The sequence below is a fragment of the Salvia hispanica genome, chromosome 6 (genome assembly GCF_023119035.1).
Source record: "Salvia hispanica cultivar TCC Black 2014 chromosome 6, UniMelb_Shisp_WGS_1.0, whole genome shotgun sequence".
Lineage (NCBI taxonomy): Eukaryota > Viridiplantae > Streptophyta > Magnoliopsida > Lamiales > Lamiaceae > Salvia > Salvia hispanica.
In genome coordinates this window covers 30,654,931-30,673,918 of record NC_062970.1, presented here as the reverse complement: position 1 = coordinate 30,673,918, position 18,988 = coordinate 30,654,931, and the positions used below count along the sequence as shown (strand labels likewise).

Genomic DNA, 18,988 nt, shown 5'->3' with positions numbered 1-18,988 from the left:
ACAATTAGTTGAGCAATGTAATTATCGTTATTGGGCCACACCATGTAACTTTGTTTGTCATGGAATAATAATAATTTCAGACTGTTGAATGATTATGATTGATATTCTGTTTAAAGACATGCATATGATGATTGAACCTTAACTTTTCTTCTACAAAAGCAAAAACTACAACCAAATCATTCAATCAAACTTTACTATTTACATGTTATCAACATGTAAAAGTGGGGCATAAAGCAGAAAAGAAAAAGTTGTTTGAACAAATAATACTAAGTATAAATAAAGTAACAGACGCTATAGTGACTCTGACAATCTTAGAAGTCCAATTTTATTGCAATATTTATGGAATAATGGATTGTAAAGAAAAACTCCACATGATCATTGCTAATTTCAAGTGTATAAAAGAGAAGCTACTTTATAATTTCCCTGCTGGCAATGTCACAAAAAAAGAAGAGACCACCCACACCAACCATGCGCCATGCGACCCCTCCATGATTCGCTTAATCGAGAAAAAGCCCCTTTCCAACGTCCAACGCATGGCGATGGCCGCATAGTAAGTCAGACTTCCACTTGGAAAGACAAGTTCTCCCATCTGAAGGCAAGGGAGTGCAAGGAAAAAGTTAAGTTGAATATGGCATCCTACTAATCATTTTATTCTATTGCTGTGGTGAAGCTGTATAAATGATTCACCTGATCATCTACAAACTTGATAAGCAAAGCAGTCTCTTTGGAAGCAGCTATCTATTCTCCATTCTCAAATTAACAAGTAGTGGATGCCTAGGGTCACGAGTAGTGTACTCCCTCACTCGCGCAACCATTTTTCTGCTTCCCAGTCTCCAAACCTGATAGATACAAACATGCAATCTAATTCCTATAAAACATTGAAGAGGTTGCAAAAGTAAAAAAATGAATTTTTGGAAATTCTTCAGACTACAAACTAGATGTCATTGAGTTTATCTACCTTTAAAACAGCAGTTCGAAATAAAGTTAAGAGCTGATGAAGCAACTAGCCAGCCAGTTTGCTCCATCAATCTCCCTTTCAATTAGCAGACTTAGCACAAGGTATCTGATCCTTTCCTTGACTCTCCTGCCGTCATAAAACAATTTTCTATCTCCGCCACCTCCATCTCTGGAAAATAACATCACTCGACTAGTCAGAGATATGCACCATTCATGTCATCACTTAAAGAACAAAACTGCTTTCCTATAGATAACAATTTCCACCAACCTATCACAAAATAGTCCTAATGTCTTAACTATGAAGATGAGAAGTGAAGTTTCTTAAAAACAGAATGGAGAAACCTACTTTAAAATTTGTACACATGGACCAAGTAGATGAGATATATTCATACACTAAAATCTCAATAGCCAAAATATTTCACTAGGAGCAAAATCCATATTTTTCCTGGAGATGAATTTATACAATAGGATGACAGCAATTCACAAATTTGTACCCACTTTTATTCTTGTAGCGTGATTAAGTATGGTAAGTGAAACCGGAACCCTCTCAAGTGAAGGAACGCCATATTGTTCACAAGCATCATCTTCTGCATTATTGACATAGATGTTTTTGGATATACATGTATTTTCACTACTGCTTACAGCAGCTGACGATCCATATAAACAAGTTTTGTTGTTGAACAATAGTCCATTTTCCATTCAGCAAATCATAATCAACACTGTGATGTGCATTTAAAAAGGCTAAAGGAAGTTAAGGCACACATGTATTACAAGAGATAAATAAATATAGCAAAGCATAAAATGTATGCATTTAGCTCCAAAAACCAAGCGGAGACTGATAATGAGAAATTTTCTAACAACTCCACTTCAACTCATTTCTAGATTATTTATCTAGGCACTACAAAATTGTTTTCTGCAACAAAATGTTGTGGTTAGAACCCAAATATGAGATTGGTAACATTTTGAGGCATAGAATCCAGATATGTTTTTGATATTGATCATCCGTGAAGATTATTTTCAATTGTTGCCAAAGATTATCAGATAATTGTCCATCTTCACCTTTTGTTTATTTTCATGTGTAACTTTTGTTTGTTAGGATTATGTTTTGTTGGCAAAGTCTTTAGTCAATTGTATTCTATTTAGAGTTTGAGTAGGGAGAGGAGTCTACTTCATTGAGGTTTGAGACTTATACTCAGGTTAGAAGTGGAACACAACTACCAATCTAAAACCTATGTGTGGACATGTTTACTGTAACTCGTAAGCATCCTGCAAAACACATCAAATCGACGTTGTGTAGGCAAATTACAGAAATATGCTAACCTTTCCAATTCCTTGCACTACATGAAGAAGCAATGTGACTAGACAGAAGGTAATGCTTATCAACAGGTTGCATTTGTAAAGAGGTAGAGGTATCCTTGATGATGCTCAAACGCAATGAGCATTTGGTTCACCTTCCCAGATAAAGAGGTAGATGGACGTTTACTTAATCATATACTACTATACAAGTCCATAACTCTCATAAATACAAAAACAAACTGAAAAGAAGAATATTTGCCGGTGTGGTGGGAATGGCCATCGGAGTTCAGTCAGTAAAGAGTTATGATTCAAGGAAATATCCTTTTCATTAACTGAGTGTAAATGGTGTTGATCACTTGACACTTGGCATTTAAGATTAACTGATTTGTAACTACTAACTTCACTCTGTTAACTCATTTTGATCATATTCCTTTTTTTTTTCATGTATAGAACTGTTCATTAGGTACATACAATATTTTTAAAATTCCTCCCATCATGTAAATTTATGTGCTTCCAACGCCGTAATTAGACAGCAATGTGAACTAAATTTTTGAACAATCAACAGAACAGGTACGTGTAATAGAAGCTGAGATTACCAAGGAGGGTAAAGGCCATCTCTTGGGATTAGTGATGGTTATGGTGGGGATTGGGGAGGGAGGGATGCAGCTGTGGACTCTTCAGATTGTAATTCGCCTAGAACCACCTGAACCGTCACAAGAGCTTGTTTTTGAACCGGTTATCCCACCGGTTACGGTTTGGAGTTTTCCATAACCGATACTGGACACACCTCCATCCAAACAAAATAGACAGCACAAGTTTTATTGGAAGTATACAAAGATTGAGAGAAAAAAAATGATTCAAATGTTGTTAGTAGAATCGTAGAAAATGAGATCCATTAGTGAAAAAAATTAATACTCCATCCTTCTATAAAAATAATCCCATTTGTGGACCGGATACGAGTTTTAATAAGAAAATTAATTAAGTAAAAGAAAAAATATAAAAAAAAAGTCTCATTTACGAAAGGTGAAAAATGGAAAAACATAACTAATACTACTAGTAAGTACAAATGGAGGAGCTTAGTATTTAGGGTGCCCACTATAAAGCTCCAGGACTGGCAGCCGGGGTGGTTTTTATGGTTGAAAATAAAAGGGTTATTTGTCTGTAAATACACGAGCTTTCAACATTTAATAGGTTTTTCCCCAGAACTTGTATTTTTGAATCTAAATGCATGAACTTTCAATTTTTATGTTTTTTCCCCAAAATATAATTTTTCTTTAAATTAAAGCTGACGTGTACGCCGGAAGTGCGAACATGGCAAAAAGCGGCAAGTATTGAAGCTGAAAACTACACGAACTTTTGTGAGTTTACATAATATCCCCTGAACATTGAGATTTTTCGATTTTCCCAACAATAGATTTTTTTCTTAATTTAATGTCCAACACTTAAAGAATTTAGACATAAATGTTAATTTATATTTATTAAAATTCGTGGAGAGTATTTTTTATAATATTTCATTAACATTTTCAAAATTACATTAAAATGATCAAAATAAACATAATCACTTAAATCGTGAATATACAGCATTAGCACATAAAAATGAAACCGCCGTCATTCTAACCACATACAATTTGAAAAATAAGTGTCACAAATATCTTAAATCACTAACATTTTTAAAATTTTTTCAAGATACTCGGACGATATATTAAAACTTCTCATTATTCATATATTTAAATTAGAAAATGAAAGTTTAAAGGAACAATCAGAAGTTGGTTATATTGATTTTCCACCTTTCGCCACTTAGATGGTACTCCACATAAGCTTTAACTAGGCCAAAATTTGTTGTGGAAAAAAATCAGAAAATTTCAAAGTTGATGTATTTTTATTCAACAAATAACCCAAATTAAAAATACTGATATGGCAGAGAATAAATACCGCTGATATTTTGGTTACTAAAATCTAAGCAGCATAACAAAAAAAAAAAAAAAAAAATCTTAAAATAGAATCAGCTACTAACAACAGTTGGCCCGCCGCCTGGCTTCACAGCAGCAGCAAACAAGTAAGCTGTGATCATCAAATTCTAATCCCCACTCCCTCAAATCCCTAAAGTTGAAACCCCCCAATTCCGCCGTTCTCCATCTACATCAAATAAACATACTCTGTTTCTGAGAATTCGTACCATTTTATAGTGATGAATTTAACGTTACACGCACATACAAATTCACCACTTTATTGCACAAGATATGACCCCATCAGACCTGCAAAACCCATTGACCCTAAAACCTCTCTTAAACCCTTGGCTGTCTCAAAACCATCAAGCATCCCATTCAAATTCAACCATGAATATCAAGATGAACAAAAGATTAAACCCCTTCACTTCGCCCAAGAATCCCCTAAAAAATTCGACCTTCCTGTCGTCGTTCACCGTTCAGGGACGATTTTGAGGTACTTTTGGGATGGAAACGAGATGCAATTAGTCTCTGTTGGCGGTGTTACCCAGTTTTCTATATGGAATTTTTCGAGTTTGGGCAGAGTTTGTGGGGTTGCGATTAGGAACTTTTTTCTTCCTAGGGAAGTGAATGAGAACTACATGGAGTATGTGAAGTGGAAATTCTTGCATAGAGTTTTCAGCTCTGCTTTGCAAGTTCTTGCTACTCAGGTACTACTTCTTTTAGCATTTCTTCGTTTATTGTATCTTCTGATTAGTGCTGTTTTACAATTTAGCCTCGGCACTAGCTGTTGATTTGAAACTCTTTCATCCTTTGGATTAAATATGAATCATTATTTCAACTTAACAGTTTATTTTTTCTTGTAATTTTAACTTAGAGCGTTTGAATTTATATGATCCTGGATTAAGTTTGAGACTGATCACGAGTGTGCATGTGCGTGAATGTGTATTGGTGTGAAAAATCACTGCATATATTGACTAAGGAAACTGTGATATCTGAATGGTCGTATTAGGCGATGTTTCGGGCAATAGGTATGGGTTATTCTCGCTCACTGCCATCAGCTGCAGCCCTAAATTGGGTTTTGAAGGATGGCCTTGGGCGGCTTAGTAGGTGCATTTACACTGCTAGCCTTGCTTCAGATTTTGATACTAATCTCAAGGTATATATTCTCACTTGGTAGTCATTGTGTAAATTATTGTAAGCCATTTTCCATGTTCTGGTGGTTAGAAATCCTTTTTTCTCTTTATTGAGTAATCTTACTTATCTTCAATTAATTTTGCTGATTCTGTTGTTTTGTTTTTGGCTGAAGAGAGTTAGGTTCTCAACTTCTATTCTGTTTAGCCTGAGCATTGGTGTTGAGTTGCTGACTCCTGCCTACCCCGCACACTTTCTTCTTCTTGCAACGATAGCCAATATTGCTAAGCAAATAAGCCTGGCTTGCTACTTATCAACTGGTGTAAGTTTAGAGTTACTGCTTTGATTATAAATTCAATATCGTTGTCAAAATTGGATGTAGCCGTGACTGACTACTCAAGAAGCATTATGATTGCCCCTTGCCTATGAAGTATGAACTTATCCTTTAGTTGGAAAGCATTATAAATTTAAAACGAGGCATATATCTACTTAAACAAGTTGAGTTCTCTATAGTGTGAGTGTCTTCATGTTTATACTTGATGATTATATGCTTCAGTTAGTCTAATTCCATAATATCATATGCCAATCATGTTCATCCCACCTAGTTTTCTACATGGTGACACAGCGTATTGTGTTGTCAGACTGCTGTTCACAGAAGCTTTGCCATCTCAGACAATCTTGGTGAAGTTTCTGCAAAGTCCCAGGTAAGCTTTGGTTTATCTGGAAGATATAAAAATATCTTTATTTTATTCACTTAATATGAAGAAATCTGATTCTTATTTGCACTTCAGATTCAAACAGTGTGCTTTGATAATGTCGGTCTTCTGCTTGCTGCAACCTTCAACATTTTGTTCAGAAACAATCAGAGGTTGGTGCTCGATCCTCATTTCCTGTTACTTTGTTGCAGTGTTATCAAATAGCGGATATGGCGGTGCCATGGCGCTATGGCATGGCGTTTGGTGGTGGTAACGCCATAGCACCGCCATATTCGCCATTTGACAACGTTGTGTGTGTATTGCATTTAGGAATTGGGCGTTATGCTAGAAACATGGAGGTTAGATTTGTATTTTATGCTTTATTAATTGTTTTAAGAGTTTTAGATGGTATATTTTTATTATTTTCTAATTTTTGAATTATATATAAATATATAAGTATTATTTTATTTATTTAATTATTGACCGCCATACTAATACGCCAGATCCCTGTGGCGGTTTTTAGGCGAACCACCATAAACCGCCATACGAGATTGATAACATTGCTTTGTTGTAATTTATGAATTAGTACAATTAATCTATTCTTATCTTATAGTATTGTAAAATTAACTTGATTTGTATGTGTATGTGTATGCGTTTATGTATTTTCCTTTCTTTGTTTTGGTTGAAAATATTCTGACTTGCTTTTTGGTTCTAATCTCTCTATGTTTAAAGATTGTTGGCAGTTCTACCATTTGTTGTATATCCTATCTTCTCCACCATTGACCTTTTCGGGATCTACCAATCGCTGAAACATGTTCATCTGCAAACATTGACCAAGGTTAGTCCTTTATATTGCATGAATATCTACTTACCAATTTTACTTCAACCTGAAGGTTGTTGGAGTTCTCATATAGTATCATTCTTGCTTATGCATTTTCTGCAATGCTCTCTTCTTTGTATCTTAAGGTGAAAAGGGGAAATCCTTTATCCATTTATGTAATCTCTTGTCTTTATTGTACTTTCTAAAGCATGTGATATTTCATGAGCTAGGACTAATTTAATTAAATGCTGGGATTAGTTCTTTACCTTAAGCTATTATGTTTTCCACTTGGAACAAAAATTATGTTGTAGAACATATTGCATTTTATAATCTACCTCAACAGAATTCAGGCATGATACAAAAAACTTTGTGCATTACTTTTTTGTGGTTCTAAAATGTTTAAGAAACCATCCTAACCTTGTCAAATGTTATTTTTGCAATTAAGCAAGATTTCTTAGTACATTCTATATTGTAGGATAGGCTTGAGTTGATAATAAAAATCTGGATCCAGCATAAATATATCCCTTCGCCAGCTGAAGTGAGTGAGAGGGAAGGCATTAATATCATATCAAGCAAAGGTAGATTTTTCTGCATAGTTACATTATATGATCTTGCTTTTTGAGCTGCCTTCTAAGTGACATTCCGATCAGGCAGGGAGCTGCTGCCTATTAGAGTTGGTTGCTTGAATCACAAGAGGAAAATACCAAGGCTATCGCTGATGACATTACGATCTTTAAAAGATAAAGATTTCTACTTTGTTTGCCTGGAGAACCACAGCAGAGGATCCAGACTAAAGGATGTGCGTATTTTAGATGGCTCTGGCTCTTATGCTGTCATGTTTATCTCTCGAATTCTGCTATGTGCCAATTTTCTTTACTTGACTCTTGTAATGCTAAATTGTGCTTCATCTATTTGCAGCATGGAATTCTTCTATCTATGCGGGAAGGGGCTCAAACTACAGATATGATAACAGGATTGTTGCAGGTGAACCGTCTTTCTACTAATCAAATTTCTGACAATTTATATCTTATATAAAAGTGGATATGCAAATTTCCATCAATTAATTAACATCTATCTTTTTAATGGTGTTATAGGCTTGTTACATTCGGGAGGGTCTCCTAGTTGACATGGCGGAATGGGAAAACGTTTTAGAAGCTTGCGATTTGTCAGATTCAGCGTGTGAATGGCTTACACTAATAAGACAAAGCAAGAAACGTGCAGAAGCGGATGTTAGTGAAATGGTGGAGAAGATGTCGAGACTGGGATGGGTGTGCAGAAATGTTCTTCTCAGCGCTCGGGAGCAGGCAAGATATAGTTTTATGGCTGATTGAGATATGTTATTTTCGGTGCTTCCCACACAGTGATAAAGGGAATAGGAAACTTAGTTTATTTTCCGTCCTCACAAAATACAAATTCCTAGGATTGGATGCGTTGATAAAGATAAATCATACACTTCCTCTCCAGAAATGTTGAACAAACTTTTCACATACCAAAGTAGAATACCTTAACCGCATCGTTTTATATGTCCTGTCATGTCATGTATACTAAAATAGTGAAGGTGAAAAAGGTCCCAAATAATCCTGTAGAGAATTTCATGAAGCCTGATTAAACATAGGACGTGCATGATCCTGCTCAGCCGCAGCAATCTTGCAGGTGGAAGCTCCGTAGAGAAAGTCTGCCATCTGCCGATAGGGCCGAGAGGGCAGGCGCGGTGGGGCTCGTGGCGCCTGCGTCACCTTCCATATCTTGACGGACTTATCGCTGCTGCCGCTATACAAGATATAGTTCCTTCCGCCGCCAATGCGCCAGTAGGCTCCCATCTCGTCTTCCGAATCTTCCTCCTCAGCTGCCAGACACTTGACAGGCCCGCTGTGCCCCGTCAGCACCGACAGGCATACGTGCTCCCCACCGTCCCTCCTCCACACACACACATTGGTGTCCGCCGACCCGCTCAGCGCCAACTTCCCCACTGTCGCCAGGCACAGCACCGCCAGCTTGTGGCCCCGCAGCACCCCGCCGTGGCATAAAAAAGTCCCGCACTCCCAGTAGTTCACGAGGCCGTCCGACGACCCGCAGTAGAGGAACCTGCCGGAGGGGTCCACGGTCAGCGCCGTCACGGCGCAGTCCAGATTCAGCAGCGTCTGTGTCAGGAAATGCTTCGTCTTCCGCCCCACCACCTGCCTCCGCCACACCTTAACGGTGCCGTCCGCCGACCCCGTGAACACGAAGCCGTCGCATGCGGCGACGAGGGCGTTCACGGCGTCATCATGCGCCGTGACAGACTCGAGGCATTTGGAGTCGGAGATCCTCCATACCTTGAAGGTCTTATCCCAGGAAGCGGAGTAGAGCAAGGATTTGTCCTCGCTCAGGCTGAGGCATGAGATGGCGTCGATGTGCGCTTTTCGAACGTGGTTACTGGGATTGAAGGAGATCTTGATCATCGATCGCAAGGTCGGCATTGTGCCCACGCGCTTGTGGAACATGGGATCCTTGCGCGAGGCCTTCCAGATTCGGATCTTGCCGTCCTGGTGACCGGAGAAGATCCGTTCTCCGGAGATGATGATGGCCTTAACGAGACCGGAGTTGGATTTGAAGCCGGAGAATTCCTTCTGATTCTTCCAGACCCGGATGCTCTTGCTCTCGGAGCCCGTGTAGAGGAGGTCGCCAGAGGCAGCAAGGGAGTAAATGTGGCCCTCTTTACGGATGAGGGAGCCGAGCAGACGCGTGTGATGATGAGATTCCAAGGAGGGGGCGGGGAGGTAGCGGAAGCTTCTCTGCCCCGCCCCCCGGAAGAGGAAGGGATCCGAACTGAGCCAGCTGGAGAATGTTGCCCTTTTTGGGGGGCTGGAATCTGAGTTGTTCATCATAAGGGCTCTCCCTCTCGGATGTTTGTTGCTTATTGCATTAACATTCGATTCTAGAGAGAGGAAAAGGAGGGGATGGCTGCTATCGACCTACAACCAGGACCATTAGGATATCTTCTCTTTGCAAATTGTGATACTATCTCTCGACCTCCAAATCTCACTATATTCATCCTAAAATAGGCCGTCTATTTCTATCGGTTTTATCTTGTTTTTCATCTCGTTAAGGGGCAAGATAACTAACAAATTATTTTCAATTTTTGTGCCATTGATATATAAGTGAGTTATTTATAAAACTTTCATGCGTGGTCAGATAGTAAGCCCTCCACAAATAATTACTATAACCATACATTCTCCGAATAAAATTCAACCTGAATGGCCGAAATGTTGAAACACGTAACATACAAAGGCACGAAATATTTGATGAAACCATTCTGTGATGTGAACTTACAAAATGTATTCATTTAGATAAGTTAGTATACGATTCCTCCAAGCATTGGTCGAATACACTGAATCTATTGAAAATCTATTGACCAATATAGATTAGGAATGGAGCAAGTAATTCATTTATAACAACAAATACAATGTCTACTAAATTTTCTCTCAAGCACAGTTTTCTGTAGCAAAAAACGCGCTATTGACTAGCCCGGTTTGCAGCAACGAGCTTCACTTTAGTAAGCCGGACCTTGACAGGAGGCGCAACGCTTGGTTTGAATTGTTCAAAACTGCAGATGATCTTGAAACCTGCATTTTTCTTTTCTTCAAGAATTCCAGTGAGCTTTCTACACATTGCGCAGCTGGAATGTCCTTCAATATAACAGGTTCCAACCTGTCAAAGACAAGGAAGAAAAACACAAAAAATTGAGGTAGGCATAATCACAAATTTCTGGTTTTTATACCGAGGTAAAAATGGTGAGCTCATTTGTTACTAACACTGTTGAAGTGGGCACGGTGAAGAAATTAGGTTGGGGTCTAAACAATAGCCACATTTTCTATGAAATACAGCTATAGGAGGTATAGGGAGAGGGTGGTTACAGAGAACAGGAAAAAGTGTCATCACTAACCCAGATTTTCTCGTCTTTCTTCTCTTTGACTTCTTCTCAACTTTCTCATCCTCAGAGTCCGATGAGAAAACTTTTCTGCACACAACATATTTGACAAGGTTAGGATCTTGTGAGATCACAACAACATACGATGATGGCATATAAAATGCAAGGAGGACTACAACGACTTTATACAAGGTAAGAAGACTTACTTCTCACGCTCTGCAAGAAGTTTGACAATGTTATCTGGTAGCATTCCTTTGTTAACTAGAGACTCTTCCCTTGTTTCATTTTCCATCTCATGTCCGGTGATATCTTTTTTGGGCAATGACCGTGGGGTCAAGTTTTTTGCCCACTGTCTGCGACGTTCTTTCCCTTCCCGCACTACCCTGCCAGGGTTCACCTTTTGTTAACAGCACTACTAAAGATCATATAGCATTGCCCCATTGCGTAGACATTTAAGTACATTAATTGTTACTCTCATGTAAGCATATGAGCAAGTGCAATCCATATTATACAATTCTCAAAGATTGGGGCATAATTACATAGCTTAAACTTTGAAAAAAATCTATATACTTCGGCTACAAACAATATCTTCAAAAAAAACTGGAAGCCAAGAACCAAGCATTAAAAGTTGTTGATGGTACAACATGCAAGAAATGACGAGGAACACCTAATGCTTAAACCATCCGAAATAATCTTATTCAGACAGAGTATGTAAATATCGAATTTTCTTCGCCAACATTATTCATTCGAAATGGCTATCAAGAACAACAATAACTCACATGTACAACCAGAGAAGACAAAAATATATCGTCAATCAGAGTAGTTAAAACACAAAGAAATACATAAATATATGTCAACCTGGGGTAAACCTTGTCGTCCCCAAGTCAAGAGCTCATTCAACTAAATTTCAATTCTCACTGCCTTCTTAGCAGGGTATAACTTTGGATAAGATAAAGATTATTAACAAAGTAGAGCCTTTATGTACATCAATCTTGCCTAGAACAAGAGCACAAACAATTTCAGCACAGACATAGCATTTTATTCCAAAAATCTGTGAGTTTAAGTAAAATTACCTGGCCTTATTTTCCTTTTGCACTTTTCTTATCTCTTCATCTTGTTGCATCCCCTAAAAAATAAAAAAAATAAAAAAGTTATAAGCGAATATCACGGTTAAAAAGAAGGATTCATAGCACGAGAATTAATCGAACCTGCTCGGAGGTGAACTCCTCCGGTGCATCGGAGTCGTAATCCGACATATTGCACCGACAGTTTTGAAGCACGACGGTGATTGAAATTTGAAAGTTGAGATGGTCACACTTAGGGTTTTAGATTTAGGGGTTTTACAAATGCGGGCAGTCGCTAGCTATTGGCATTGGGCTTTTATTCCGTTGAAGTCCAATCTTAAAAATAATGCTACTGGCCACAGGCCACTGGGACTCATAATGGTATCGCATATTGAATTTTATGTGTGTGTATGTAAACATTTGTTCGGAATATTAATATTGATTTTATTTATACTTTGCTATCTAGTTTTTTTGTTTTCTGCAATTATGACATTATCATATATCAAATACTAGTAAAAATTAAAAATTAAAATTTAATACAAACAATACTATTAATCATATTTCGAGATAAATTAATAATTATAATATAATCAATAGTAAATACTTTATTAAGATAGTTAAATACATTAGTTTAACCTAACAATAATGTATAACAAATTACAAAAATGCTATCAAATTATTACATATATGTGTTAATCTTTTTTTCATGTTAGGACTATATATAGTGGTCTTGTGGTTAGACAGAATGAGGAAATCTTTTGCATTTTAAGAGTGCCAGTTTGTCAAGGGCCTCAAGGCCTTGTTCTCAAGGACAGTATTTTAGTATTCCACTTTCATACAACGGTTTGGCCAAAATATGCCTAAATTCCCTAGCCATGACTTCTAGGATCGACAACTTGATGAACTCTTCTTCCTTCAGTACTTGAATATTGTCCTACAACACGAGCATGAGGCACATTTGCTTCTCCCCGAGCCAGGGCATCAACATTTTCAAGCAGGTATTGTCGTGGGAGGCGGCCTACCACATTCCCTTCTTCATTACCATCTTTGTCCAGAAATGCAAAATGGGGAATACCCTCAACACCGAATTCATCAAGCTCTTGTTCCCACTTTGTATTATCAACGTTCAACATAACAAAATTCACTTTGTCCCTAATAGCAGCAGCCACAAGTTAGAGCAGGAGTAACTTTAATAGAAAAATTACCATGAGTTGCCATCCAACTCCATATATGAAATGAACATGTTTGAACTATCATACTTGGATGCAGTCATTCACACAAATTAAGAGGCCAGGTGTCAATGTAACCAAGGACTGAAAATTCAATAACCTGAGTGATTTCTTATCTCATGAAAACATAATATGCTGAGGCTGAAAAGACCTTTCTCAGAATCACCACATTTATGCCATAATTTTTACCAAATTCTGAAGGTAAAGGAACAACAAACAACACAGGCATCAAAGACGTTAAATTTAAAATAAAAAACTAGTACATCAAACAGCAAACAATTTAAATGGTGAAAGATACATATAAACAGTAGGTTAGAAAAACAATCGGATGGTTAAGATACACATACACCACACATATGCATTCATAAACAATTGTGATGTGCCAAAACATAACATGTAGGAGCCTTAAGATACTTACTTAAACTGTTGTTTAACTTTGTAGACATCCGGTGCTAACTCACGACATACTTCACACCAATCTGCATAGAACTCAACAACAGTGGGTTTGCCATTTGAAAGAGCCTGTACAGAGATAGGCAAAAGCAAAAGGTGATTGGTTGCAAACTCATGAGTCGAAGCTTCAAGTGCAGCTACTCACTTAAAAGAGTGAATTATTACTAATTCCTGAAGATATTTGAATACATCTAATCCCATCAGTCATGATGCTAGAGTCATGACTCATGAACCAAATTAGGGTGCATTTATTTATCATGATTAACATAAGATGCATGATTGAGTATTTGTATCCTCAATACTAGGATTTCTCCAATCCCAACATTCCAATGGGATATGAATCAAACCAAATTAGCTGAAATGAGAGAGATTACCATATCCCAAAGTTCCAATCCATCTTAGTAGTAAATTACTATGGATTACTACTATTTATCTATCTTAATCCTCACGAGCAAACGCGCTCATAAAATTAAAAGAAGAAACACAATGAATCTCAAGAAGTCATCAATACATGGAGCAATATGTTGCTAAACCTAAGAAGCAGCGATTATTTGTTAGAGGAGTAGGATAGAAAATAGGAATAGACCTCTTCATAGGGCAATGCTAAAGCGGAGAGATCCTTCAATGATGTGCCGCCAAAGTCCAATCGCGCAGAGGCGAACAATCCAACAGCCCCAAGCACAGAAGCCACCGCGACTCGGCGGTTGAGATCCTTAGTTGGATAGGCCGGCAATCCAGCGCCAGCCGACGAGGTCGTTTCTGTCGCTACGGCATCAATTGTAGATTCAGGCTTCTCCTACACAAAATTGGTTATCTTAGCGAAATAATCGGTGTTGGTCAGCTAGCGAGAGACAAAATCAGGCGTACCTCCGTTGGGGATGGATCGGAATTGTTTTGGCAGAAAATCCTGTGACGGCGGAGATCAGTCTTCTGACAGTGTGAGGAGAAATTGACGAAGAGCGGCGGGTGGGGATGAGAGTGGAAAGATGAGGAGCGGAATTGGGGAATGGTGGTGGCGCTGGAGGTTGAAGCCATGGCGGGACGGGACGGTGGAGTTTGTGAAACAAAAAGGTCAAAGGTACTACACTTAGTTGCCGTCTAGAGTTGTACAGTACTTGTATTTTGTGGTGGTGTGGAACAAGACACGTCTCTTAAACAACAACAGTATTGAAGTTTTGTACGTAAAGATTTCAATAATACTACAAAAATAACAATTGGTAATAGTACAAACTTTGATCAAATTTTATAATTTTAAATAAATTTAAAGTTAATTAAACTTAAAAATATCATAAACTTGATATTATTTAGCCTTTCTTAAAAACGTTTCTACATGTCTTATTGGGTAATTATGGCTTAAACAGAATTTAATATTTCTCCTATGTCGTGTTCCATAGTAGTGAAAGCATTTTTTTCGGCACAAGAATTAAGAAAAATTGTGTTAAATGAATTAACTAAATAAAGAATAATGTAGAAAAGAAAAAAAATGAATAGAGAATAAAGTAAGAGGGAGTAAAGTGATAAGAAATGTGTTACTTTGGGAAATGACTCCACTACTATAGAACATACCAAAATGGCAAAATGACTCCACTATTATGGAACAGAGGGAGTATAATTCTTTCCATATCAATATAACATGCAGTTGTTTTGTTCGAAATATGTTTTCTTGATAGTTCATTTTATACTCTGTTCTCCTGAGAATATCAAGCGTTTTATATTTGGAGTTTCACTTGGAGTTTTAAAGTAACACATAATATGCATTTCATTCATTTATTTTACTTTTATATCAAATTAATATATTTATAAATTTTTCTATCCAATACTGTAACCTTATTTTGGAAATATGTTTCTTGATATTCACATAGATTATTCATTTGACTTTATCCAGTGAACTTAACCTATGTTAAAAAGATAACTAAATAAATTTTGAGTTCCATATTGATTATTTCATTAGACTCACTTTACCAATCACATATTTCATCACTTTTTTGTGGAGTAATAAATGTGGATATGGTGGCAGTATTTCGAAGGAGACTGTACTGAAGAAAACATACAAAAAATCATTTAAAACTAAAATCATTTAGACGACTCTGCTGGGGATCGAACCCAGAATCTCTGGTTCCGTAGACCAGCGCCTTATCCATTGGGCCACAGAGTCCTGTAAAAACTTAATGAACCAACGGAAATTATTGAAATTTTCTAACCATTTGACTCTTTTTGATTTATTGATAGCACTACTATCATATAAAAAAATTTATATAAACTCCCCCTACTGCATCCCTCAGAATTGGACTTGGTACTCTTCTGACCTTGAATGCCAAGAAGAATAGCAGTAGCTTATTTCGAAAGATTAATGGGAAAAACGTTCTATAGCTAAAATGTTACTCCATTTGCTTTCTAAATTGAAAATAAAATAACAAATGGAAAATGGAGAATAGATAGTGGTGGATTTTGGGGCCGACTCTCTTGCATGTATTGGGGCAAGATTTAAAAGGATAAAAATGGGTTGCGATGGATTTTGAGGACCGGTTTTAAAGGACAATACTGATGGATTTTGAGGACTGGGTTCAAAGGACAATGCTGCTAATGCCCTTATCGGTTTAGCAATGTGTTTAGGCTACCATTAACCGACTAGGTCATTAAAATTAAACGTAACAGAAGGATAGATATGAAACCATAAGGTAGATTTCTTTTTATAGCCGGACATGAAATCTGCAAACCTTAAATCAGAAGCCGAATTACATTATCTTAAGGGAGTCCAGTCCATAAAATGAAACATAGACGCAGCAAAATAGTTGAAGGCAACATATAAGCATAGGGCTAAAACTATTCATTCTTCTCATTTGTTCCGGCATTGTTTGAGGTATCTATTGCAGGTTTCTTAGCAGGGCTTGATTCTGCAGTCGAACTCATCACGACTCGCTTGACTCCTCTTCCCACCACGCCTAGATGTGTCACTCCAGCATCGCCACTTGTGTGAGCTGTAGAAACAGCTGGAGAGTCTGCTCCAACAGTGGTGACAGTACCCATCTGCGATGAGCTCATTGCTGGTTCATTCTTCTCAAGAGCCCTAGCTTTTGCAGACATAATCCCACCCAGGATATCTGAGAGGATAGATTTTGGGTTTGAGACAAGCTGTTGAAGGTCTTCAAGCTGCAACCAAATAAATAACAGTTAATACAATGTCAAAGAAACTCTTCATGTGTGGACGACCCTGTCGTCTTACCTTCTTTTCTAGTTCCCCACAGAGACCAATCAGTGTTTCAATCTCTGACTTTTTATCAAGAACAGTTGGTCCTGTCTCAGTAGTGGTTGATGCTTCTGCTGGTAAGCTCTTTGCTTCATCTGAAAGTCGCTGAACTCTTGACTTGCAAACTGAAATAGCTTTTTGGCAATATGGAATAGCTTCTTCTGGTTTCGAACCAATTTCAAGACACAAGCATATCCTAAAGTTCCTGAATTCCAGTTAAGGAAGATAAATTTTAATTTTCTGGAACATGCTTGGAACAAAAAAAGTACTATATTTACACCTACTAATCAACTTGTAAATATACAATTAAAACAAGGATACAGCTCAGCAATAAGCCGACTATCAGGTTCAACCAAGCGCTCCAACATAGAGAGTGCCTTCAAGTAGTCACTCTGTGAAGTCTCAACATCCTCTGTGGACAAAGAAAAGGGTTCTATAATGAGTAAAGAGAGACCAAATGACCACTCTCTATTGGACAAAATGCTATAGTAACGATTGTTGTGAAAAAAGGAGGGAAGAAAGAAAAGGACCTCTTTCTAGAGCTACTTCTGCCAAAGCTGACAATATGTCCACCTTTTCTATTGTGTCACCTGAGCCCTTCTCAACGATGGCACGAGCAACATCAAGCATCTTCCAAGCCAAATCAAGGTCAGACTCATCCTCATCACCATCAGGTTGGTCTTCAGCATCACTCTCACTGTCTCCTTCATCTTCAGCTTTCACATCTAATTCTCATCCCAAGAAGTCATCAGCAAATGTACATACAAATAGTAATTAACTACTATTAGTAGCACATGATCAGATATACCCAGTAAACAAAATCATTATTTTGTCCACAGTAATTGAGGAACTAGGGCCCACAAGAACTATGTGAAGCTGCTATTGGTTAACACTTCTAACTAGGTCAATATTTTTTGGTTTTGTGATGTACATAACATATGTCAAAAAAAAGTAAGGTGACATAAATGTTACTCATGTCTTCTAACCATGAACTGGGCTAAATATCAGCAAATCTAAGTACAAGAACCACATTTTTCTCCAAAGCAACATGTAACCATTGTACGCACGTGCTCTGAACATGTATCAAAGCCAAAATACATGAACAAGCTACTACTTAAATGTCTAAAACTGTTACCCATGTTTAGAACAACAAATGTAAATAAATCTCGATATATCGTTTACAAACAAAATCTACTACGCACATATTCAGCAGCACAATTAGCTCACTTAAGTTAAACATGTCACATGATCCACATAGATACCCGTTGAGAACATGACCACACATTGAAAAGGAGCACAAACTGTTATTGACAATCCCTTTGTGATAAATTTGCATTTTCACCTTGCTCCACATTTTTTGCAGGTGAGGTATCTGAAGATTGGCCATTGACGTGAAGTTTTGATGAACTTTCTTTACTGGAATCTTCACGAGAGACACCCTCCTTTTTTGGCATAGAGCCCAGGGGATCAGACTCCTCTTGTGCTTTGTACAGCAGAGCACATCCATATTTATAGTAAGCAGCAACACACTCTGGAGCAAGTTCGCCAAATTTCGCAACCCTAAAACCAATTTTAAACCACATCCAAATTTCAGGCTACAGAAAAAAAAAAAAAAAAAAATTCACGCGAAAATGTCTAAATACTGTGGAATACGTATTATACTCAGTAAGCTAGAAATAAATTAGAGAAGAAGTCGCAGAAAATCAACAATAAAAGACAAACATAAACTCTCCTATAACTAATTAAGAAAATTGAATTCTCAAACATAGGAAAAGCCAAGTTCCAGCTCTAGTGCAAATATACACACATATATGATAAATATCACCTGATTTCTAGGGCACGGCTGTAGCAATCAGTGGCTTCGGCGTAATCGCCATCCTTGGCGGCTTTAGAGCCACGAGCCATCAACTCGTCGGCAAATTCCAAGGTCTGTTCTCGTTCATCGTCGTTAGGGACGGCGGATATTTTAGAAGCATTGTTGTTGTTGCAGGTGGATTCTGCGGGGGCACCACCATCGCTGGATTCAATCACCGCATTGACAGAGTTGGGGTTTCGATCGTCAGCGGGTCCTTGCACTCTGGAATCCGCCGCGCCATCTGCCATTTTCAAATTAACAAACAAGAAACTGGAAAAACCTCAATCAAACGGGAAATGTTAAGCAAAACCCTCTGGCGCAAATCGATTGACAATTGAAAAATAATGACGAGCTTATATAAAAAGCTCCCTGGATGAAACGA

The 18,988-nt window shown here is 37.8% G+C and overlaps 5 protein-coding genes, 1 long non-coding RNA gene and 1 other non-coding gene across 8 annotated transcripts; 1 reads left to right on the top strand and 6 right to left on the bottom strand.

Annotated features, from left to right (window-relative positions):
• Window positions 1–316: 316 nt before the first annotated feature.
• Window positions 317–1,155, bottom strand: LOC125192225. The gene is made up of 3 exons (XR_007171329.1): window positions 959–1,155; window positions 688–839; window positions 317–589 (listed from the first exon to the last, which is right to left on the bottom strand). It is a non-coding gene; the product is annotated as an uncharacterized LOC125192225 (long non-coding RNA).
• Window positions 1,156–4,256: 3,101 nt separating this feature from the next.
• LOC125193862 (protein root UVB sensitive 4) lies at window positions 4,257–9,908 on the top strand. 2 transcript variants are annotated; one of them, XM_048091788.1, is made up of 11 exons: window positions 4,257–4,909; window positions 5,212–5,358; window positions 5,509–5,655; window positions 5,975–6,037; window positions 6,125–6,201; window positions 6,761–6,866; window positions 7,324–7,426; window positions 7,499–7,647; window positions 7,767–7,832; window positions 7,943–8,152; window positions 8,502–9,908. In XM_048091788.1, exons 1-11 carry the CDS (start codon window positions 4,442–4,444, stop codon window positions 8,514–8,516), a joined length of 1,551 nt encoding a protein of 516 aa, XP_047947745.1. In that variant the 5' UTR covers window positions 4,257–4,441; the 3' UTR covers window positions 8,517–9,908. The 2 variants fall into 2 exon arrangements, with proteins under 2 accessions (XP_047947745.1, XP_047947744.1); XM_048091787.1 differs by lacking the exon at window positions 8,502–9,908 and having other exon boundaries at window positions 4,258–4,909; window positions 7,943–8,337.
• LOC125193863 (protein JINGUBANG-like) lies at window positions 7,981–9,715 on the bottom strand. Its single transcript, XM_048091789.1, has one exon. It carries the CDS (start codon window positions 9,713–9,715, stop codon window positions 8,441–8,443), a length of 1,275 nt encoding a protein of 424 aa, XP_047947746.1. The 3' UTR covers window positions 7,981–8,440.
• Window positions 9,909–10,106: 198 nt separating the features above from the next.
• Window positions 10,107–12,126, bottom strand: LOC125193864. The gene is made up of 5 exons (XM_048091790.1): window positions 11,967–12,126; window positions 11,832–11,884; window positions 10,965–11,141; window positions 10,774–10,848; window positions 10,107–10,538 (listed from the first exon to the last, which is right to left on the bottom strand). The coding sequence occupies exons 1-5, from the start codon at window positions 12,012–12,014 to the stop codon at window positions 10,376–10,378; spliced, it is 516 nt and encodes a 171-aa protein (XP_047947747.1). The 5' UTR covers window positions 12,015–12,126; the 3' UTR covers window positions 10,107–10,375.
• Window positions 12,127–12,558: 432 nt separating this feature from the next.
• Window positions 12,559–14,619, bottom strand: LOC125192448 (thioredoxin-like protein HCF164, chloroplastic). Its single transcript, XM_048090022.1, has 4 exons — window positions 14,372–14,619; window positions 14,091–14,300; window positions 13,470–13,573; window positions 12,559–12,974 (listed from the first exon to the last, which is right to left on the bottom strand). Exons 1-4 carry the CDS (start codon window positions 14,537–14,539, stop codon window positions 12,692–12,694), a joined length of 765 nt encoding a protein of 254 aa, XP_047945979.1. The 5' UTR covers window positions 14,540–14,619; the 3' UTR covers window positions 12,559–12,691.
• A 967-nt stretch (window positions 14,620–15,586) lies between these two features.
• On the bottom strand, window positions 15,587–15,659 carry TRNAR-ACG. The gene has a single exon. It is a non-coding gene; the product is annotated as a tRNA-Arg (tRNA).
• A 511-nt stretch (window positions 15,660–16,170) lies between these two features.
• On the bottom strand, window positions 16,171–18,948 carry LOC125197115 (NASP-related protein sim3-like). Its single transcript, XM_048095820.1, has 6 exons — window positions 18,577–18,948; window positions 18,094–18,311; window positions 17,282–17,476; window positions 17,073–17,163; window positions 16,728–16,956; window positions 16,171–16,654 (listed from the first exon to the last, which is right to left on the bottom strand). The coding sequence occupies exons 1-6, from the start codon at window positions 18,852–18,854 to the stop codon at window positions 16,328–16,330; spliced, it is 1,338 nt and encodes a 445-aa protein (XP_047951777.1). The 5' UTR covers window positions 18,855–18,948; the 3' UTR covers window positions 16,171–16,327.
• Between the last annotated feature and the right edge of the window lie 40 nt (window positions 18,949–18,988).

What these genes read in the sequence shown, in the direction of transcription:
- LOC125197115 (XM_048095820.1), bottom strand. Translation starts at nt 18,854, where the DNA reads ATGGCAGATGGCGCGGCGGATTCCAGAGTGCAAGGACCCGCTGACGAT. An exon ending in AGCCGTGCCCTAGAAATCAG is followed by an intron (nt 18,312 to 18,576) that starts GTGATATTTATC and finishes AATTGGTTTTAG; the next exon opens with GGTTGCGAAATTTGGCGAAC. An exon ending in TGCAAAAAATGTGGAGCAAG is followed by an intron (nt 17,477 to 18,093) that starts GTGAAAATGCAA and finishes GATGAGAATTAG; the next exon opens with ATGTGAAAGCTGAAGATGAA.
- LOC125193862 (XM_048091787.1), top strand. Translation starts at nt 4,442, where the DNA reads ATGAATTTAACGTTACACGCACATACAAATTCACCACTTTATTGCACA. An exon ending in TGCAAGTTCTTGCTACTCAG is followed by an intron (nt 4,910 to 5,211) that starts GTACTACTTCTT and finishes TGGTCGTATTAG; the next exon opens with GCGATGTTTCGGGCAATAGG. An exon ending in TAATATCATATCAAGCAAAG is followed by an intron (nt 7,427 to 7,498) that starts GTAGATTTTTCT and finishes CATTCCGATCAG; the next exon opens with GCAGGGAGCTGCTGCCTATT.
- LOC125192448 (XM_048090022.1), bottom strand. Translation starts at nt 14,539, where the DNA reads ATGGCTTCAACCTCCAGCGCCACCACCATTCCCCAATTCCGCTCCTCA. An exon ending in CCGATCCATCCCCAACGGAG is followed by an intron (nt 14,301 to 14,371) that starts GTACGCCTGATT and finishes AATTTTGTGTAG; the next exon opens with GAGAAGCCTGAATCTACAAT. An exon ending in AAAGTTAAACAACAGTTTAA is followed by an intron (nt 12,975 to 13,469) that starts GTAAGTATCTTA and finishes TGCTGCTATTAG; the next exon opens with GGACAAAGTGAATTTTGTTA.
- LOC125193863 (XM_048091789.1), bottom strand. Translation starts at nt 9,715, where the DNA reads ATGATGAACAACTCAGATTCCAGCCCCCCAAAAAGGGCAACATTCTCC.
- LOC125193864 (XM_048091790.1), bottom strand. Translation starts at nt 12,014, where the DNA reads ATGTCGGATTACGACTCCGATGCACCGGAGGAGTTCACCTCCGAGCAG. An exon ending in CTTCTTGCAGAGCGTGAGAA is followed by an intron (nt 10,849 to 10,964) that starts GTAAGTCTTCTT and finishes TGTTGTGTGCAG; the next exon opens with AAAAGTTTTCTCATCGGACT. An exon ending in AGAAAGACGAGAAAATCTGG is followed by an intron (nt 10,539 to 10,773) that starts GTTAGTGATGAC and finishes TGTCTTTGACAG; the next exon opens with GTTGGAACCTGTTATATTGA.